Genomic DNA, 16720 nt, shown 5'->3' with positions numbered 1-16720 from the left:
TAAGAATATCTAAATATATGCTCTTCATTGGAGGGAAAATAGATTGAAATAAGCAAAAATAATTCTCCTTCCATAAGCATTATATCATTTTGCATTCCTACCATAAATATAGAAGAATGCTGTTGTTTTCCATAGTCAAACTATATGTAGTCAGACTTCTCAATTTTACCAATCTGATCGTTGAGGAATGGTATCTCTGTGTAGTTCACATTTGGATTTTTCTAGTTATGAGTTAGGTTGAAAATATTTTTATATGTTTAGGGACCATTTTTACTTTCTCCTGTGAATTGTTTGATCATATATTTTTATCTGTTTTTCTGAATTTTTATCTTTCCCCCCCCCCTCAGTTTTTTTTTTTTACATTTTTTTTTTAATTTTTATTTATTTATGATAGTCACAGAGAGAGAGAGAGGCAGAGACATAGGCAGAGGGAGAAGCAGGCTCCATGCACCGGGAGCCCGACGTGGGATTCGATCCTGGGTCTCCAGGATCGCGCCCTGGGCCAAAGGCAGGCGCTAAACCGCTGCGCCACCCAGGGATCCCCCCCCTCTCAGTTTTAAAGAATTCTGTAAATACTTAGGAAATAAAAGTAGGGGATACACACACACACACATACACACACTATTCATTCCCCCCAGGGGCGTAATGGATGAGCCATAATTCCACAATTCCATAGAGAAGACTCCAACTCTAACTATGATTGTAGAAATCGAGTTATTTTCTCCTGTGAAGACCAATGTTGGGGATCCCTGGGTGGCTCAGCGGTTTAGCGCCTGCCTTTGGCCCAGGGCACAATCCTGGAGTCCTGGGATCGAGTCCCACGTCGGGCTCCCGGCATGAGCCTGCTTCTCCCTCCTCCTGTGTCTCTGCCTCTCTCTCTCTCTAAGTCTATCGTAAATAAATACATAAATAAATATTAAAAAAAAGACCAATGTTACATTTTTCAGACTTGGTTTGTAATAATAATATATCCTCAAATACAGTTAATTGTAATCAAGTTAGATAGGTTGAAGGAAATGATCCGTAATTTAGTTTTTAATAAAACTTTTAATAATCCTTTCGCTGACAGTTGTTTACGTTTTGAATTGACTTCCAGTTATTATAGCATAATCTTATATTCAGTTGCTAAAGCAAGCAAGAAGGTACATTTCCTTTTCAACAATTGGTTACCTTTTAGAGCAGAGAATCCCAGGGAGCAAACTGTATTAATAGTGTGTCTAGTAGATAACTGCCCAATGATCTCTAGTTATCAGTCCTTGACATTGCTCTGAAAGGAAAATGAATTTAATAGGAGTTTTACCTCATTTTTTTCAGACACTGGCCAAAAGAAGACCTTAGACAAGAAAGATGGGAGACGAATGTCCTTTCAGAAACCTAAAGGAACTATTGAATATACAGTAAGTTATTTGCTTTTGAAAAAAACTGATTTATCTTTGCAAGAGTGTTAAGACATTATTGGTTTATATTATAATAAGACAAAGATTAATTGCCTTATTTCAAAAAACCATACTTGCCTTTAAATAACTTATTAATAATACTTAAGTTCTTAATTCTATTTTAGGTTTTATTTTTTCCTTAAAGAGAAAATTTACTAAGTGTGATACAAAGATATTTATTCCAGCAAGTTTAATTTGATATAGATGGTAATTTACAGGGAGTCAAAATTCCTGTATTGTAATAATAATTTTTATTAGATTGGGCTTTTAGGAAGATATTTACTCTTTTAGAAATGTGATCTTCATTATATTCCCAGCAGTATTAAGAATAATGAAAATGGCAGAATACTTTAAAGATAAGTTGAGATTTATCTTCCAGAATAACCTCTCACATGATTATTTGCACTGATTTATGGCTGTTTGTTTAGCTTTTTTTTTTTTTAATGATTTTATTTATTTATTCATGAGGGACACAGGGAGAGAGAGGCAGAGACACAGGCAGAGGGAGAAGCAGGCTCCACGCAGGGAGCCAGATGTGGGACTTGATCCAAGGTCTCCAGGATCACGCCCTGGGCTGAAGGCGGTGCTAAACCGCTGAGCCACCCAGGCTGCCCAGTTTGTTTAGCTTTGAAATGGAACTTTTTTCTGTGTTCTTCAAATCTCTCTAGAGTCCACTTTTTACATTTCTGGTTACTATGGAAAACTGAAGTGAGAACAATCCACTTTAGTCTGTGGCGTAATGCTTATTTGATTGTATATAAATATTGTTTATTTGCATAATGTTAATGATGTTATAAAGCAATTATTTTAACTGATCTTAATTTTGTGTTACTATTTTGTGTTTCCTAATATGTTACAACTGTATTAAGAAAATAGCAATTTTAAACAATTTCTGCATTTGTATCATCATGAAACCTTCTAGTCTTGGTTTGATCTTATTTTTGATGAACCCTTAAAATTGAAAAAATTATCAAAAACTTAAGTTATACTTTATTTCCATATATGGTGTATAATTGATAATTTGAGATTTTAAGTATTTTGTAAAGGTTGGGAACCAAATATTTAGGATAGGATTATTTTTACATTTGAAAAAATCTCTTCTTAAAGCATATTATAAACTTAAATTGAGTGTGCTTGTACATTCTCTGCATGATTGAGAAATTGAGAAAATAAGTTCAAACATTTAAATAATGGGTTGTGTAATTTGACGTATTCATTAGTGTTTATTGAGGCATAAGATTATAGGCATGAGGCATAAGATGTTATCTACACATGTAACTGTGTGTGAAGAATTGTTAAAGTTTAGTTTGTTTTGAGTTTAGGAGTTTACCCTTCTTGTAAAATCAATAAAACTTGTGTTATCTATAACAAAGTTGAATTTGAATTAAGAGCCATTATTTTATTGGAGGGATAATTGAAACTTGAAATTACATTTTTTCTTAACATTATAAATGACCTTTTGGAAATGATCAATTATTAACCAGAAAAGTTCTAAAACATCCTCTTGTAGGTCTTTGTTTAGATTTTTACCCTGTTTTTTAATTGTTTATTCCCTATGCCAAATCCTAGAAGAAGGAAAGAAATGTATTTCTAGAACTTAGTAAGATTTTATTTTCCTATGTTCTATTCTTATTATAGTTTTATAAAAGTTTCTTATAACATCTTATATTTATATGACATTTTTATATTTAGGAAAAGATATATTTCTCTGTTTACCTTAAAATAAAACTTTTGATATGATATACTCTCAGAATTTGTTCTGAAATATTTGTGATCTTGCTTAAATATATTTCATACTATGTAAATATAATATAAATCAATCATTGTATTTACATAGCTTTAAGGTTAAAATTATATATGTATGTATACCTGCGTATATGTAAGTACATGTATAAACATACATACTGTTTTTAATTATGGAATCACTTTCAGTAGGAATCAAAACTAACATTGAAAATGCTGTACATTTATCATTTTCTTCCTAGTTAACTTAATATTTCTATACCTTTCTAATGAAAGAGCCTTTTCAAGGTCACTAATGATTTTCTAATTATCAAACCCAGGGGCCTTTTCTTTGTTGCCTTTTGCTCATTGTTCCTTCTTTCTGGTTTTACTTTTCTTCTTCATAGGGTTCTTTAACAGTTCTTTTCAGTGACGACCTGGAAATGGATAATCAAGCAATGTCTGAAAGTCTTCACTCTCCTTCCTGGTACTTGACCTGTACTTGATCATCAGGTTGACTGTTGTTTTTTGACAATGCTTTCAGTATTGCAATCTGTTGTCTTATGTCCCTCTCTTGCCTTTTTATTTTTATTCATTTCACAAGTTTCCTTTTTTTGTGTACAGTTCTACAGTTCCACTGTGATAAGTCTAGAGTCAGACAAATTTTTACTTACTGTGTTTCTTTGGTCTAAGGAGTATGTCATTCATAGTTCTGAAAGATTATCACCCACCTCTTTTATTGGCTCTTCTACTCTTCTTGATTCTAAACATAGGTGGTCCCTTGTTTCTTTTCACTTTCCCACTTATATTCTATTACTTGGAGAGCTTACGAACCTTACTATATATAAACTATGTGGCGTGAGACCCCAATTTTTTTCTATTCCTACCTTTCTAGACGGTTGTATTTCCTACTTTCATTTGATATTTAACAAGTTTTAGCAAACCTCTTACCAATTTCTCCATCCTTGTCCGAAGCTTGATATTAATTATTTCCATTTCCCTCAGTCTGTTATTCATCCAGATTGGAATTTTGGATTCAGCATTAGCTTTTTATTGCCATTTGCTCCCCTGACCTGCTACTACTCTTACTGCCATCATCACAACCTAATTCATTCCATGAGTGCTTTCTCAAGTCTTATTTGGAAACCTTATATACCTTAATCTCTTTTTACATTTTTATTACTTTAACCTCATTTACTGCAGTAGTGTTAAATTGTTTTTTTCTGCATCTCTTCTCTTGTCTCATTAATTCTAGACCTGTTGCCACTGAGGCCATGTAACTTCTTTGCTTTATAATTATTGGTATCTTTTGTTACTTGCATCACCCTCATTTGATGGGATCATTGTGAGGATAAAATGTAAAATAATATGAAAGTACTTTGTAAACTTACAAATGTTGCTGCAAAATAAAATTGGTTTAAAGAAAGCTTCTAAATATACTGTCTTGATAGGGTAAATGATAGATCATCTCATTACATAGATGGGAAAGTTTGCACAAAAAGGAAGCAAAACTATCCAATTATTATCCTATGTATTTGTCACAAATTTGATTTTATATAACCCTTAAGGGAAAAAATATATGTATTTTTACACTACATACATATCTATTTTTCATGACTTTGAAAGTCTCCTACAGCATAATTCTAAATGCCATCCAATCTCATCCTTTTTGAGAATTAACTCTAGTTACTCACCTTCCTAAAAAACCTAAACTCATTAGTGTACTCTGGATGGTTTGGAAGGAAGAAAGAGTATCACACAAAAAAGTGTTTTGTACTTTTTCTCCTAATGTGTCAGTCCTATTTTCTTCACTTTGAGTGTTCTTTTCCCTTCTGTCTACTTCTAAAATTCCTATTCCTTCTTCAAAATCTAGCTTTTAATGAAGTCTTTCCTGGACAATTTGGAGCAAATGTGGTACACTATTCATACTCAGGACTTCTGTTATATTTGTGGTTTCATTTAAAGCTCTTCATCTCTCATATATAACCTTTTTTGTCTTTCTTATTTTCCAACTAGATTGTAAATCCCTTGTGCACTAAAACCATTCAGTTGCATTTAATTTTATCCTACAGAGCTGCCATAATGCCCTTTGAATGGAGGACTCCAAAGGAATATATTGACTGAGCAAGTGATTTTTTTCTTTCAAGATAATTGGGAAAAATCCCATGATTTAAGATTTCTATAAATATGATCATTAAAGGATATTAATGACTTAGAAACAGATTGCTGAATTTTGGTTCAAATATGTTTTCTAATTTATGTATTTAAATGATAGGATATATACATAAAGATCATTAGAAATAGTATTTTATGTTTGATACAGGCATACTTTTCTAAAATAAAATTTGTAGGTTTCTAGGTTCCATATGTTTTAGAAACTAGTCAAAGAAAAAAAAAAAAGAAACTAGTCAAAGAAATAATGTATTTTAGAGCCTGTAAGAATAAAAATCATCTGTGTTTTGTAAATTATATTTTGTGTTTAGCAATTACTTGAAGTAGAGGCCCACATATAATTATGATATACTGTGATAAAGCATATACTATATTATAAAAGGGACCATTTACTAAGAAAGCACAAAATTTCTCAAGTTATCCTATATCTAAAGATGGAAAATACCATTTGTTAATTAAATGTGAGATTGGTCCACAGACATCTTAATGATATTAAACCTCATAATTTAGTTTTCCTGTTTTAACAGATTCAAATAATTTATTTTTTTCTTTCAAACAGGTTGAATCAAGGGATTCTTTGAATAGTATAGCCCTGAAATTTGATACAACGCCCAACGAACTTGTTCAATTAAATAAGTTATTCTCTCGAGCAGTTGTTACTGGACAGGTATCTTTTTTTAATGCATTGGTATTTAAAAGCATTCAGTAGCAAGACAAAGTATCCACTGAAGTGTAGTTAATAATATATAGAAAATTTAGGAATAATTTTATGCATGCTTTGAATAGATCATGTTGGCTATAGAAGAGAAAATGGTTGCTTCTATACATACTAATTTTTCTTAGTAATTGAAAATTACTAAGATTGAAAATGTGAATTATCTTTTCAAGTGTAATTTTAAAGAGCTTATTAAAACATTCAAATACCTGTACATGATAGAAAATTCAAAATTATCCTATCTCAGACTTCCAATTTCCTTTTCTAGAAGCAACCACATTTACAGTTTATATAGTCCTCCAGAAATATTCTAGCATTTCTCTTTTTTTGTTTGTTTAACTTTGATGGTTAGAAAATGTTTTACTTGAGTATGGCTTCACCTCAGACTTTTTAATGTGTAGATTGTATTCCACTATATTGATATATTAACATAGCACAATAAGCTTTAGACTGTTTCTTTTGTTGTTATAAACATTGCTGTAGGGTACGCTCTTCTATATCTATCTCTTCTTTTATATGCAAGGATGCCTGCAAAGTCCATGAAGTAAAATTGTTGAGTTAAATGATACATGCATTTTAAATTTTGCTAGCTGTTGCCAAATTATAATCTAAGAGGAGCACCTGTAATATATGAGAATTATTGTTTCCCCACCCTATCCTTGACAGTATTTATTATCAAACTTGTCTAAATTGAATTTAAATCTTCTTTTTTGACTTTGTTAGAATTATTATGGTAATATTCTTTTAATTTGAAGATTTTTATTTTTTCTATTTTTTGGTGAAGATCATTGTTAATGACTTGCTTATAAGAACACTATTCAATTATAAATATTTCAATTTGACTGAATCCTTATATGAATGTTTTCTTGCAGGTTTTGTATGTTCCTGATCCTGACTATGTCTCCAGTGTGGAGAGCTCTCCATCTCTGAGCCCCATAAGTCCTTTGTCACCAACATCTTCCGAAGCTGAATTTGATAAGGCCACTGTAAGTATTCATACTTTTCAAAGATAATATGAAGAAATCTCACTGTATATGTATATATCATATTGGGAATTTTTTTTTAAGATTTTATTTATTTATGAGAGACACACAGAGAGAGAGAAGCAGAGACATAGGCAGAAGGAGGAGCAGGCTCCATGCAGGAAGCTCAATGTGGGACTCGATCCCAGGACTCCAGGATCATGCCCTGAGCCAAAGGCAGATGCTCAACTTCTGAGCCACCCAGGCGACCCTCATATTGTTTTGTTTTGTTTTTTTAAAGATTTTATTTATTTATTCATGAGAGACACAGAGATGGGGAGAGAGAGAGACAGGCAGAGACACAGGCAGAGACAGGCAGAGGGAGAAGCAGGTTACATGCAGGGAGCCTGATGTGGGATTCAATCCTGGTCTCCAGGATCAGGCCCTGGGCTGAAGGCGGCACTAAACCGCTGAGCCACCCAGGCTGCCCTGTTTTTGTTGTTGTTGTTGTTGTTGTTGTTTTGTTTTTTTTATCATGGTTTGACTATGGTTAAAGCAAAATTTGCCTTTTTATTTTGTTGCATAAATTTATAAATTTCAGTTTTTAAAGGGAACATTCTAATTAAACTACACAGCTTAAATTAACTTGCTGTTGTTATTGGTGGTGGTTCAGATATTCATTAACTCTCTCTTATAATAAATGCTATATAATTTAGCTGAGGAGGGAGCTTTACCTACTAAGCGTGACAGCATCACGAAAGGAAGTCCATGTCCTGTTTGATTTTATTTCAGTTTCCTGTCACTATTTATATAGTATGTAGAACTCTTGAATTTGTATTTGATACGCTGTCTTTTAAAAAGTAACTTACCATCTTGATCATTCTTCCAAGTATTCTGTATAATTAATAGTGGATTAATTTACCTAGCATTTTTAAGGAATATTCTATATAAGTTATACTTCACAAATGAATTTTAAAGAACCAAATGGTATTTAATAATTTTTTATTAAAATCTCCCTGAAAGGTATTATATTTTTTGCCTGTTTTATGTAAATTAATATAATCATAATTTCCCATTTTTGTGATGACCTAATAATTAAGTTTACATATAAAAGACTGTTCTCTATTAAATGGCTAGGTTCCTGTGGAAGAGTCTTCAGTGTTGCCTTGCCTACTACTGTAGGAGGCAGCCTTTTACTCCCTGAGTAAAGATACCAAATCTTTATCTCAGAGTTTAAGATACCAAATGACCGGGGATCCCTGGATGGCTTGATGGTTTGGCGCCTGCCTTTGGCCCAGGGCGCGATCCTGGGGTCGCGGGATCGAGTCCCGCGTCGGGCTCCCGTCATGGAGCCTGCTTCTCCCTCCTCCTGTGTCTCTGCCTCTCTCCCTATGTCTATCATGAATAAATAAATAAATAAATCTTAAAAAAAAAAAAAAAGATACCAAATGACCTATGGGTAACAAAATATTAACTTGCCTACAAATTATTAGAGATGAAAAAAAAACAAATTATTAGAGATGATAGGTTTTTAAGCTCTAGTATTAAACTAGTTCCACTTTACTCCTTGCTCAGAGACTTGTAGTGTGTGTTTGAGTGTGTTGTGTGCATGAGACAGAGAAGTGGGGTCATTTTCAAATGTTTATTTGTTGGATATCTTAATTGTATAAATATATCAGCACTGTACTTTAGAATGCAGTCACATGAAAGGGATGTATTACACTTTTCACTATTGATGGGAATATCTGGTTCTAATAAGTAGGCATTGTGGGACCAAATGATATAAGAATACTTTTTTGAACATGGCCATGCCATTTTTCCATGACACTTAGAAATTTTATATTTAGAAGCAGTGCAACAACATAGGATAGCAATGTAGCTTAGGTTAATTTACCTTCGTTTTCAAATCCTAAAGCAGAATTGTGAAAACTTGGCTGTTTTAGTCAGCATCCTGCCTGCTAAAATGCTGTGGGATTGGGGATCCCTGGATGGCTCAGTGGTTTAGCACCTGCCTTTGGTCCAGGGCGTGATCCTGGAGACCCCGGATCGAGTCCCACATCGGGCTCCCTGTATGGAACCTGCTTCTCCCTCTGCCTGTGTCTCTGCCTCCCTCTCTGTGTCTCTCATTAATAAATAAATAAAAGTCTTAAAAATTTTTTAAAATAAAATGCTGTGGGATCCTTTTCTGTCCCTCACTTTTAACCCAAATCTTACCAATGAGCTTTCTTGAAAGGCATAGGATCAAAAACAGAATGCTGAAGCTCAAGGGAGCAACAAAGCCAGACCTTCTCCTATGTAAAAATGCTCTCTTCCTCATTTTTGCCATGTTACTGGAAGAGAGGAAGAGTATAATAAAGCTGTATGAATTATCTTTTTAATCTGTAGTGATTCAGCTGCTGTCAAAGATGGCCAGAAGGTATCCTCTAATATGACTGGCCATATGAATAAATTCTTTTCTCCCTACGAAGGATCCAGGAAGGAGTTACGAATCATTGAGTTCTTACAGTTTTCCCTTTCCCTGATGATAGTCATCACCTGCTATCTGATTATAGGCAATAATTAGAAATAATTCTTTGAACAGTAATTTTATAAACCTTAGTTGTATTTTGTTTTTTACCTAGAATTATTCATCACTAGACTCACAAGATTCCTATGTAACTTTCTACATATCTCTAGTGTTTATATCTCCTTATGTAATTATTGTATTTAGGTCTTTCATTCTAAATTACTTAGAAGCAAAGATCTTATGTTTTAAATATAATTCATATTATAGTAATTAAAATCTTTATTAGTATTGTACATGTTTTTCCCAGAAATTGTCAGCTTATATTTTTAATGATCACCTATAGGTTTCTTGAATTTTCAGCTTTGTAGTGGCTTACCATCGAGGCTAAAATACGTTCCTGACTTTGTTAGCATAAAGAATCTCAATGGGTTTCTTAAATAGTTTATTTTCACATAAATATTATCTTTGAGAATCTCCAGGGTCAGTTTTTTCCCATTTGTTTTCTTTACATATTAGTGAAGAAACATAGAAGGAGGTGGAACCAATGTAAGAGTAAATAATAAGTGGCTAAAGTTTACCATGTGTCAGGTACAATTTTAAGTACATTAAAAGTATTGTCATTTATTCCTAACCTCAAACTTATGAAATAAAGCACTTGGCCTGACAGTCTTTGTTTTCTCCTCTAGAACCATTTTACACTCTTCTTTCGGCTTTAGACTACATCAGTGTGCTCCCTTGAGCTTTTGCTTCTCTTGGTTGTGGTCTTTCAAGAACATTGTCAGGAGATAAAGGGAGCGGAGCTTCCTTCCCACAAGGTCACTCACTCCAGAGTGGCTACATTCTTCAACCTCTCATCTGTGCTCCCACAGGAGCCCTCTGTTATTATGGTATCTGTTTCTCCCCTTACTTTTTTAGGTCTATGGGTGATAAGGAAGCCTCTGTTTGCCCTGAATTTTCATATACACTGTACATGTATATCTTTATAAATACTTCCATTTTTAAACTCTTTAGCTTGATATGCCATCTGTTTCTTCCAGTGCGTGACCAGTAACAGTGTTTATTTTACACAATAAGGAAACTGAGGGAGAGAGGTTAAGTAATTGTGTCTAAGGTCCTTCAATTAGCTAGGCTACCTTCAGTTACCAGGTAGTCTGGTCTTTATTACCACTTTAATAGCTGGAAAAATCATAATGTATAATATTTAATCATATTGTACAAAAAAAAAAAAAAGATGACCATAAGTCAACATTTTTGGTTCATTTGTTCTAGTGACTCTTGACTTTTGCACATTTGAACACTTGGGACAATGATTGAGGCTCATTAGATAGGTGTTTTTATACTTCTGTGTTTTTAAGGACCTTTCTATCCCTAATGGCTAAAACAGAATTGCACAAAGATCTTTAGAAAGCACTCATGAGCTTCAAAATCACTGCATTAAGAATCAGAATCTATACATATCAGTCAAAACTAGCTACATAGAGACACTGATATTTTGGGTAATGTACATATATGTAAGTTACGAGATCTGATTACAATTCCTCTGAACATAGCCTTTTTTAAAAGAAATATACTCTTATGTGCTATACTTTAGGCATTTACTAAGCTAATTTCATGTATTATTTTAATAGGATTAAATTGACAAATCAGGATTGCTATAGATACTGAATTATAGAATTTGAGACTTGAAGGGAACCTAAGAGATCATGTTCTTCTAGGAGGTATATCTTCATATAAGGAAAACATTTGACAGTGTTTCTTGGTACAGTTTTTGTGAATGATAACAGTTACATAGTAGATAATGTTGTCAACTGGATTTGGCAGTAACTAAACAGTAATAAACAAAATTTGTTCATAGTTTTGTGCAAGGACCTTCCAGTGGCTCAGGAATTGGCTTTTATTACCTTTGCAAATTTATCGGTTGTTTAGAAGAATATTTGAAAGGGAAGGTGAAAGTATTGCAGTGAAGCGCACTAGTTCATATGTTGATAACCTGGCTTTTACATCTCAGCTTCATCTTATCCATTGGGCAAGTTACTGAACTTGGCTAACCATAAGTTTCCTTTAAAATTAAGTAATATGAATGATTTGAAAATTAAATGAGATAGTTCATATAACACTTGAATATAACAAATATTCATGAGTTTATGAATTTATACGTTATACAAAACTCAGGTATAGTAATCACCAGAGACAACAGAATGAGTATAAAGTTATTTTATTAGTTTGCATCATAAAATGAAAAGCTTGAGGAGAATTTAATAGATATTAATGATTGAACAGTGTCATGCATCTGTTAAAATTGAATTCCATTTAGGCTTTTTAAAACATAATCATAGTATATTAAATACAGTTATTTTGCAGTATTCTGTACTGATTTTCCTTCAAAAAATATTTGTTGGGTATCTGTTAGGAGAACGAATGAAATTTAGAAGAGCAGTCTAAATTTTGTTCTCAAATAGACTTAAGGAGTTAGATCTGTTTATTGGAGTAGAAGTTATGTTAAAATTTGAGAGTGCTTTTCAAGTATCTCAACATCTTTGAGATTGAAGAAGAGGCATTCTTGTTTATTATTTCCAAAGGCCAAGTTGGAACTATGGGGTATTAGTTACAAAGTGTCAGATTTTAGCTCAAAGCTCTGAAGAAGATACTATGAAAACTATTCTGTTCATTTACTCAGGAAGTATAAAATGCCTCTGGAGGTATTTAAAACAAAAATAAAGGACATTTGTCTAGCCTTCCTACATTGTACAGAATGTTGAACTTTGGACAGGACTATGAATTCTAAGGGGTCTGTGAACTTGGATATGAATAATTTTAAGTGAAATATATTTTTTAAATTAAGAATACAAATAAGCTATAAAGTAGCACTATATGTACCTGCGACTTTGTCTCCATTGGAACTCACAGGTATTTTCAAGTCAATTGAGTTGTTGATATTAAAAATACTGTTTATAACCATCTAGTTCAAAATTATAATTATCAGTCAACACTAGATTTTATCATTTCATGTTTAATAATGAAGTATATATATAACTATTATAAATTAAAAATATAACTAATTTTTTAAATGTTTTGATAATTGTTTCATTGTAATTGTTTTACTTCCGCAATCCTATAGTTTAAGTATTCAAAAAACATTCTGAGAAGGAGGTCCTTAGGCTTCACTGTGAAATGGTCAATGGCATTAAAAAAGTTAAACATGTGATCTAACTAATACTTTGTAGGATGGCATTGATAAACTCTTTGTAGCTTAAGATTTTAAAAGACTCTCCCAATGAATGAGTTTGGCTGAATTCCTAAGTATCATAGACAAGCATTCTATCTTTTCTCTCTTCCCAATACCTGAGGGATATATTAAATGGTCTTTTTAGGAGCAACTGAGTGTGTGTGTGTGTGTCTGTGGGGGGGGGGTGCAGGTACAAGTGTGTGTGTGTGGGGGGGGTGCAGGTACAAGAGATGGGCTCCCTGCTCAGCAGAGTGTCTGCTTCTCCCTCTTCCTCTCCCCTCCTCCCAATTCATGCTCGCTTGCGTGCTCTCTCTCTCTCTCTCAAATAAATAAATAAAAATAAAAAATAGAGAAGTAAATATCTTTTAAAAAATACTGAGCTGGGCAGCCCGGGTGGCTCAGCGGTTTAGCGCCGCCTTCAGCCCGGGGTGTGGTCCTGGAGACCCAGGATCGAGTCCCACATCCGGCTCCCTGTATGGAGCCTGCTTTTCCCTCTGCTGTGTCTCTGCCTCTTTCTCTGTGTATATCATAAATAAATAAATAAAATCTTTTAAAAAAAATACTGAGCTGACCTCCCAAGAATGTGATGAAAATTGAGGAAAGCTATTCATTTGACTTTAATAATGTGTTAATTTAATTTTTATTTAGTTCTCTGAAGTGCCTTTGTTATTGTTTTTGTTTGTTTGTTTTTTAAGAATCCTGATGTAGTCCACCTGAAAGAAGCAACTCCCCTATCTACTTTTACTGGTATTCGACCTGCACGAGTTGTATCTTCAACTTCTGAGGAAGAAGAAGCATTCACTGAGAAATTTCTTAAAATTAATTGCAAATATATTACCAGTGGCAAGGTAATGAATAATACATGAGAAAAAAATTTAATTATGCTTTATTTATTACTGAAATATGACAGTTTGACATTTGCATTTTAAGTTACCAACATCAGCAACTGTTTGAATATTTTGAGAAGATATTGGTGGAAATAATAGTTTAGGTTAGTATGGACTTTGCTTATAACTAATATAGAATTTGGTGGTATTTTGTAGCTGTTAAAGGCAGTGGGATATAAATTTACTAGAATAAAGTACAGCTAATTTGCTGTTGATAGAGTATTTCAAAAAGCTGATATAAAATGACCACTGCTTGGGCACTGTTTGGGGTGGTAACTCTTACAAATTTAGTATCACGCATAAAGGGAAGATAACTAGGAAGATAACTACTATTTATTGAGTATTTATTATATGCCAGAAAACTCTATGAGGGGTTTTAAGTATTTCATGAACTCAAAATAATCCTGTGGAGTAGGTGGTTCTATTCCCTTCTTCACAGGAAAAAAACCAAAAACTTTCAGAAAAGGTTAATACGTCCAGGGTTTCCCTATCATGGCAGGAATTCAAACCCTGTGTGAATGCATGTTTCATCTGCCACAGCTTGCTGCTTTTCTAAACAAAGGGAGTATAGTAAAGTAACACAGAATTGGAGAATATGCTCCAGATACTGCTTAGAAAGTAGCAATAGTATGTTACCACTTATCAAGTCACACATATTTTTTTTTTTTTCTCTCACAACTTTAAAGATGTTTCTTTCAGAACTCCATTGTTTTCTGACTTGCACTATTTCTGAAGAGGAGTCGTCTACAATTTTTATATTTGGTGTATTGTACAACATTTTGTTTTTCTTTGGTTGCATTTAAGATAGTCTCTTTTTTCTTCCTTCAGGTTTTGACTTAAATTCTTGTCAATCAACACAGTGCAGTATTGATTTCAAGAGTAGAATTCAGTGATTCATCATTTACATACAACACCCAATGCTCAACATGAATTTACATACAACACCCAATGCTCAACATGACAAGTGTGCTCCTCAGTAGCCATCACCCATCTAGCCCATCCCCCATCCACGTCTCTCCATCAGCCTTGATGTGTGCTCCTCAGTAGCCATCACCCATCTAGCCCATCCCCCACCCACGTCTCTCCATCAGCCTTCAGTTTGTTCTCTATCTTTAAGAGTCTCTTACTGTTTGTCTCCCTTTACCTTTTTTTTTAATCCCCCTCCCGTATATTCATATGTTTTGTTTTTTAAATTCCACATGAGTGAAATATGGTACTTGTCTTTCTCTGACTGACTTATTATGCTTAGCATAATATACTTTAGCTCCATCCACATTATTGCAAATGGCAAGATTTAATTGATTTTGATAGCTGAGTAATATTCCATCATACATATACATACCACATCTTCTTTATCCATTCAGCAGGGTTTTTTTAAATTTATTTTTAATGGTGTTCAATTTACCAACATACAGAATAACCCCCAGTGCCCGTCACCCATTCACTCCCACCCCCCGCCCTCCTCCCCTTATACCACCCCTAGTTCGTTTCACAGAGTTAGGAGTCATTATGTTCTGTCTCCCTTTCTGATATTTCCCACACATTTCTTCTCCCTTCCCTTATATTCCCTTTCACTATTATTTATATTCCCCAAATGAATGAGAACATACAATGTTTGTCCTTCTTCGATTGACTTACTACACTCAGCATAATACCCTCCAGTTCCATCCACGTTGAAGCAAATGGTGGGTATTTGTAATTTCTAATGGCTGTGAAATATTCCATTGTATACATAAACCACATCTTCTTTATCCACTCATCTTTCGATGGACACCGAGGCTCCTTCCACAGTTTGGCTATTGTGGCCATTGCTGCTATAAACATCGGGGTGCAGGTGTCCTGGCTTTTCATTACATCTGTATCTTTGGGGTAAATCCCCAGCAGTGCAATTGCTGGGTCGTAGGGCAGATCTATTTTTAACTCTTTGAGGAACCTCCACACAGTTTTCCAGAGTGGCTGCACCATTTCACATTCCCACCAACAGGGTAAGAGGGTTCCCTTTTCTCCACATCCTCTCCAACATTTGTGGTTTCCTGCCTTGTTAATTTTCCCCATTCTCACTGGTGTGAGGTGGTATCTCATTGTGGTTTTGGTTTGTATTTCCCTGATGGCAAGTGATGCAGAGCATTTTCTCTTGTGCATGTTGGCCATGTCTATGTCTTCCTCTGTGAGATTTCTGTTCATGTCTTTTGCCCATTTCATGATTGGATTGTTTTTTTCTTTGCTGTTGAGTTTAATAAGTTCTTTAGAGATCTTGGGAACTAGCCCTTTATCTGATAGGTCATTTGCAAATATCTTCTCCCATTCTGTAGGTTGTCTTTTAGTTTTGTTGACTGTATCCTTTACTGTGCAAAAGCTTCTTATCTTGATGAAGTCCTAATAGTTCATTTTTGCTTTTGTTTCTTTTGCCTTCATGGATGTATCTTGCAAGAAGTTACTGTGGCCGAGTTCAAAAAGGGTGTTGCCTGTGTTCTCCTCTAGGATTTTGATGGAATCTTGTCTCACATTTAGATCTTTCATCCATTTTGAGTTTATCTTTGTGTATGGTGAAAGAGAGTGGTCCAGTTTCATTCTTCTGCATGTGGGTGTCCAATTTTCCCAGCACCATTTATTGAAGAGACTGTCTTTCTTCCAATGGATAGTCTTTCCTCCTTTATCGAATATTAGTTGACCATAAAGTTGAGGGTCCACTTCTGGGTCCATTAGATGCTTCTCTGCATCTAATGAGAGGTTCATATGGTTCTTGGTTTTTCTCTTGCTGATATGGTGAATCACATTGATTGTTTTACGAGTGTTGACCCAGCCTTGTGTCCAGGGGATAAATCCTACTTGGTCATGGTGAATACTTTTCTTAATGTGTTGTTGGATCCTATTGGCTAGTATCTTGTTGAGAATTTTTGCATCCATGTTCATCAGGGATATTGGTCTGTAATTCTCCTTTTTGGTGGGGTCTCTGTCTGGTTTTGGAATTAAGGTGATGCTGGCCTCATAGAACGAATTTGGAAGTACTCCATCTCTTTCTATCTTTCCAAACAGCTTTAGTAGAATAGGTATGATTTCTTCTTTAAACGTTTGATAGAATTCCCCTGGGAAG

The 16720-nt window shown here is 34.2% G+C and overlaps 1 protein-coding gene across 10 annotated transcripts in view; it reads left to right on the top strand.

Annotated features, from left to right (window-relative positions):
- The window catches only part of OXR1 (oxidation resistance 1), a 461178-nt gene that overhangs the window by 394510 nt on the left and 49948 nt on the right, over window positions 1–16720 (top strand). For all 10 annotated transcript variants that reach the window (XM_041769239.1, XM_041769235.1, XM_041769238.1 and 7 more), the window contains 4 exons: window positions 1315–1397; window positions 5890–5997; window positions 6918–7031; window positions 13435–13587. In XM_041769239.1, the coding sequence (XP_041625173.1) occupies window positions 1315–1397; window positions 5890–5997; window positions 6918–7031; window positions 13435–13587 (458 nt within the window). The remainder of the gene's footprint in view (window positions 1–1314; window positions 1398–5889; window positions 5998–6917; window positions 7032–13434; window positions 13588–16720) is intronic.

Source organism: Vulpes lagopus, chromosome 9 (assembly GCF_018345385.1).
Source record: "Vulpes lagopus strain Blue_001 chromosome 9, ASM1834538v1, whole genome shotgun sequence".
In the NCBI taxonomy this organism is placed as follows: domain Eukaryota; kingdom Metazoa; phylum Chordata; class Mammalia; order Carnivora; family Canidae; genus Vulpes; species Vulpes lagopus.
The sequence above is the reverse complement of the archived record's forward strand: the minus strand, read 5'-3'. Positions and strand labels throughout refer to the sequence as shown.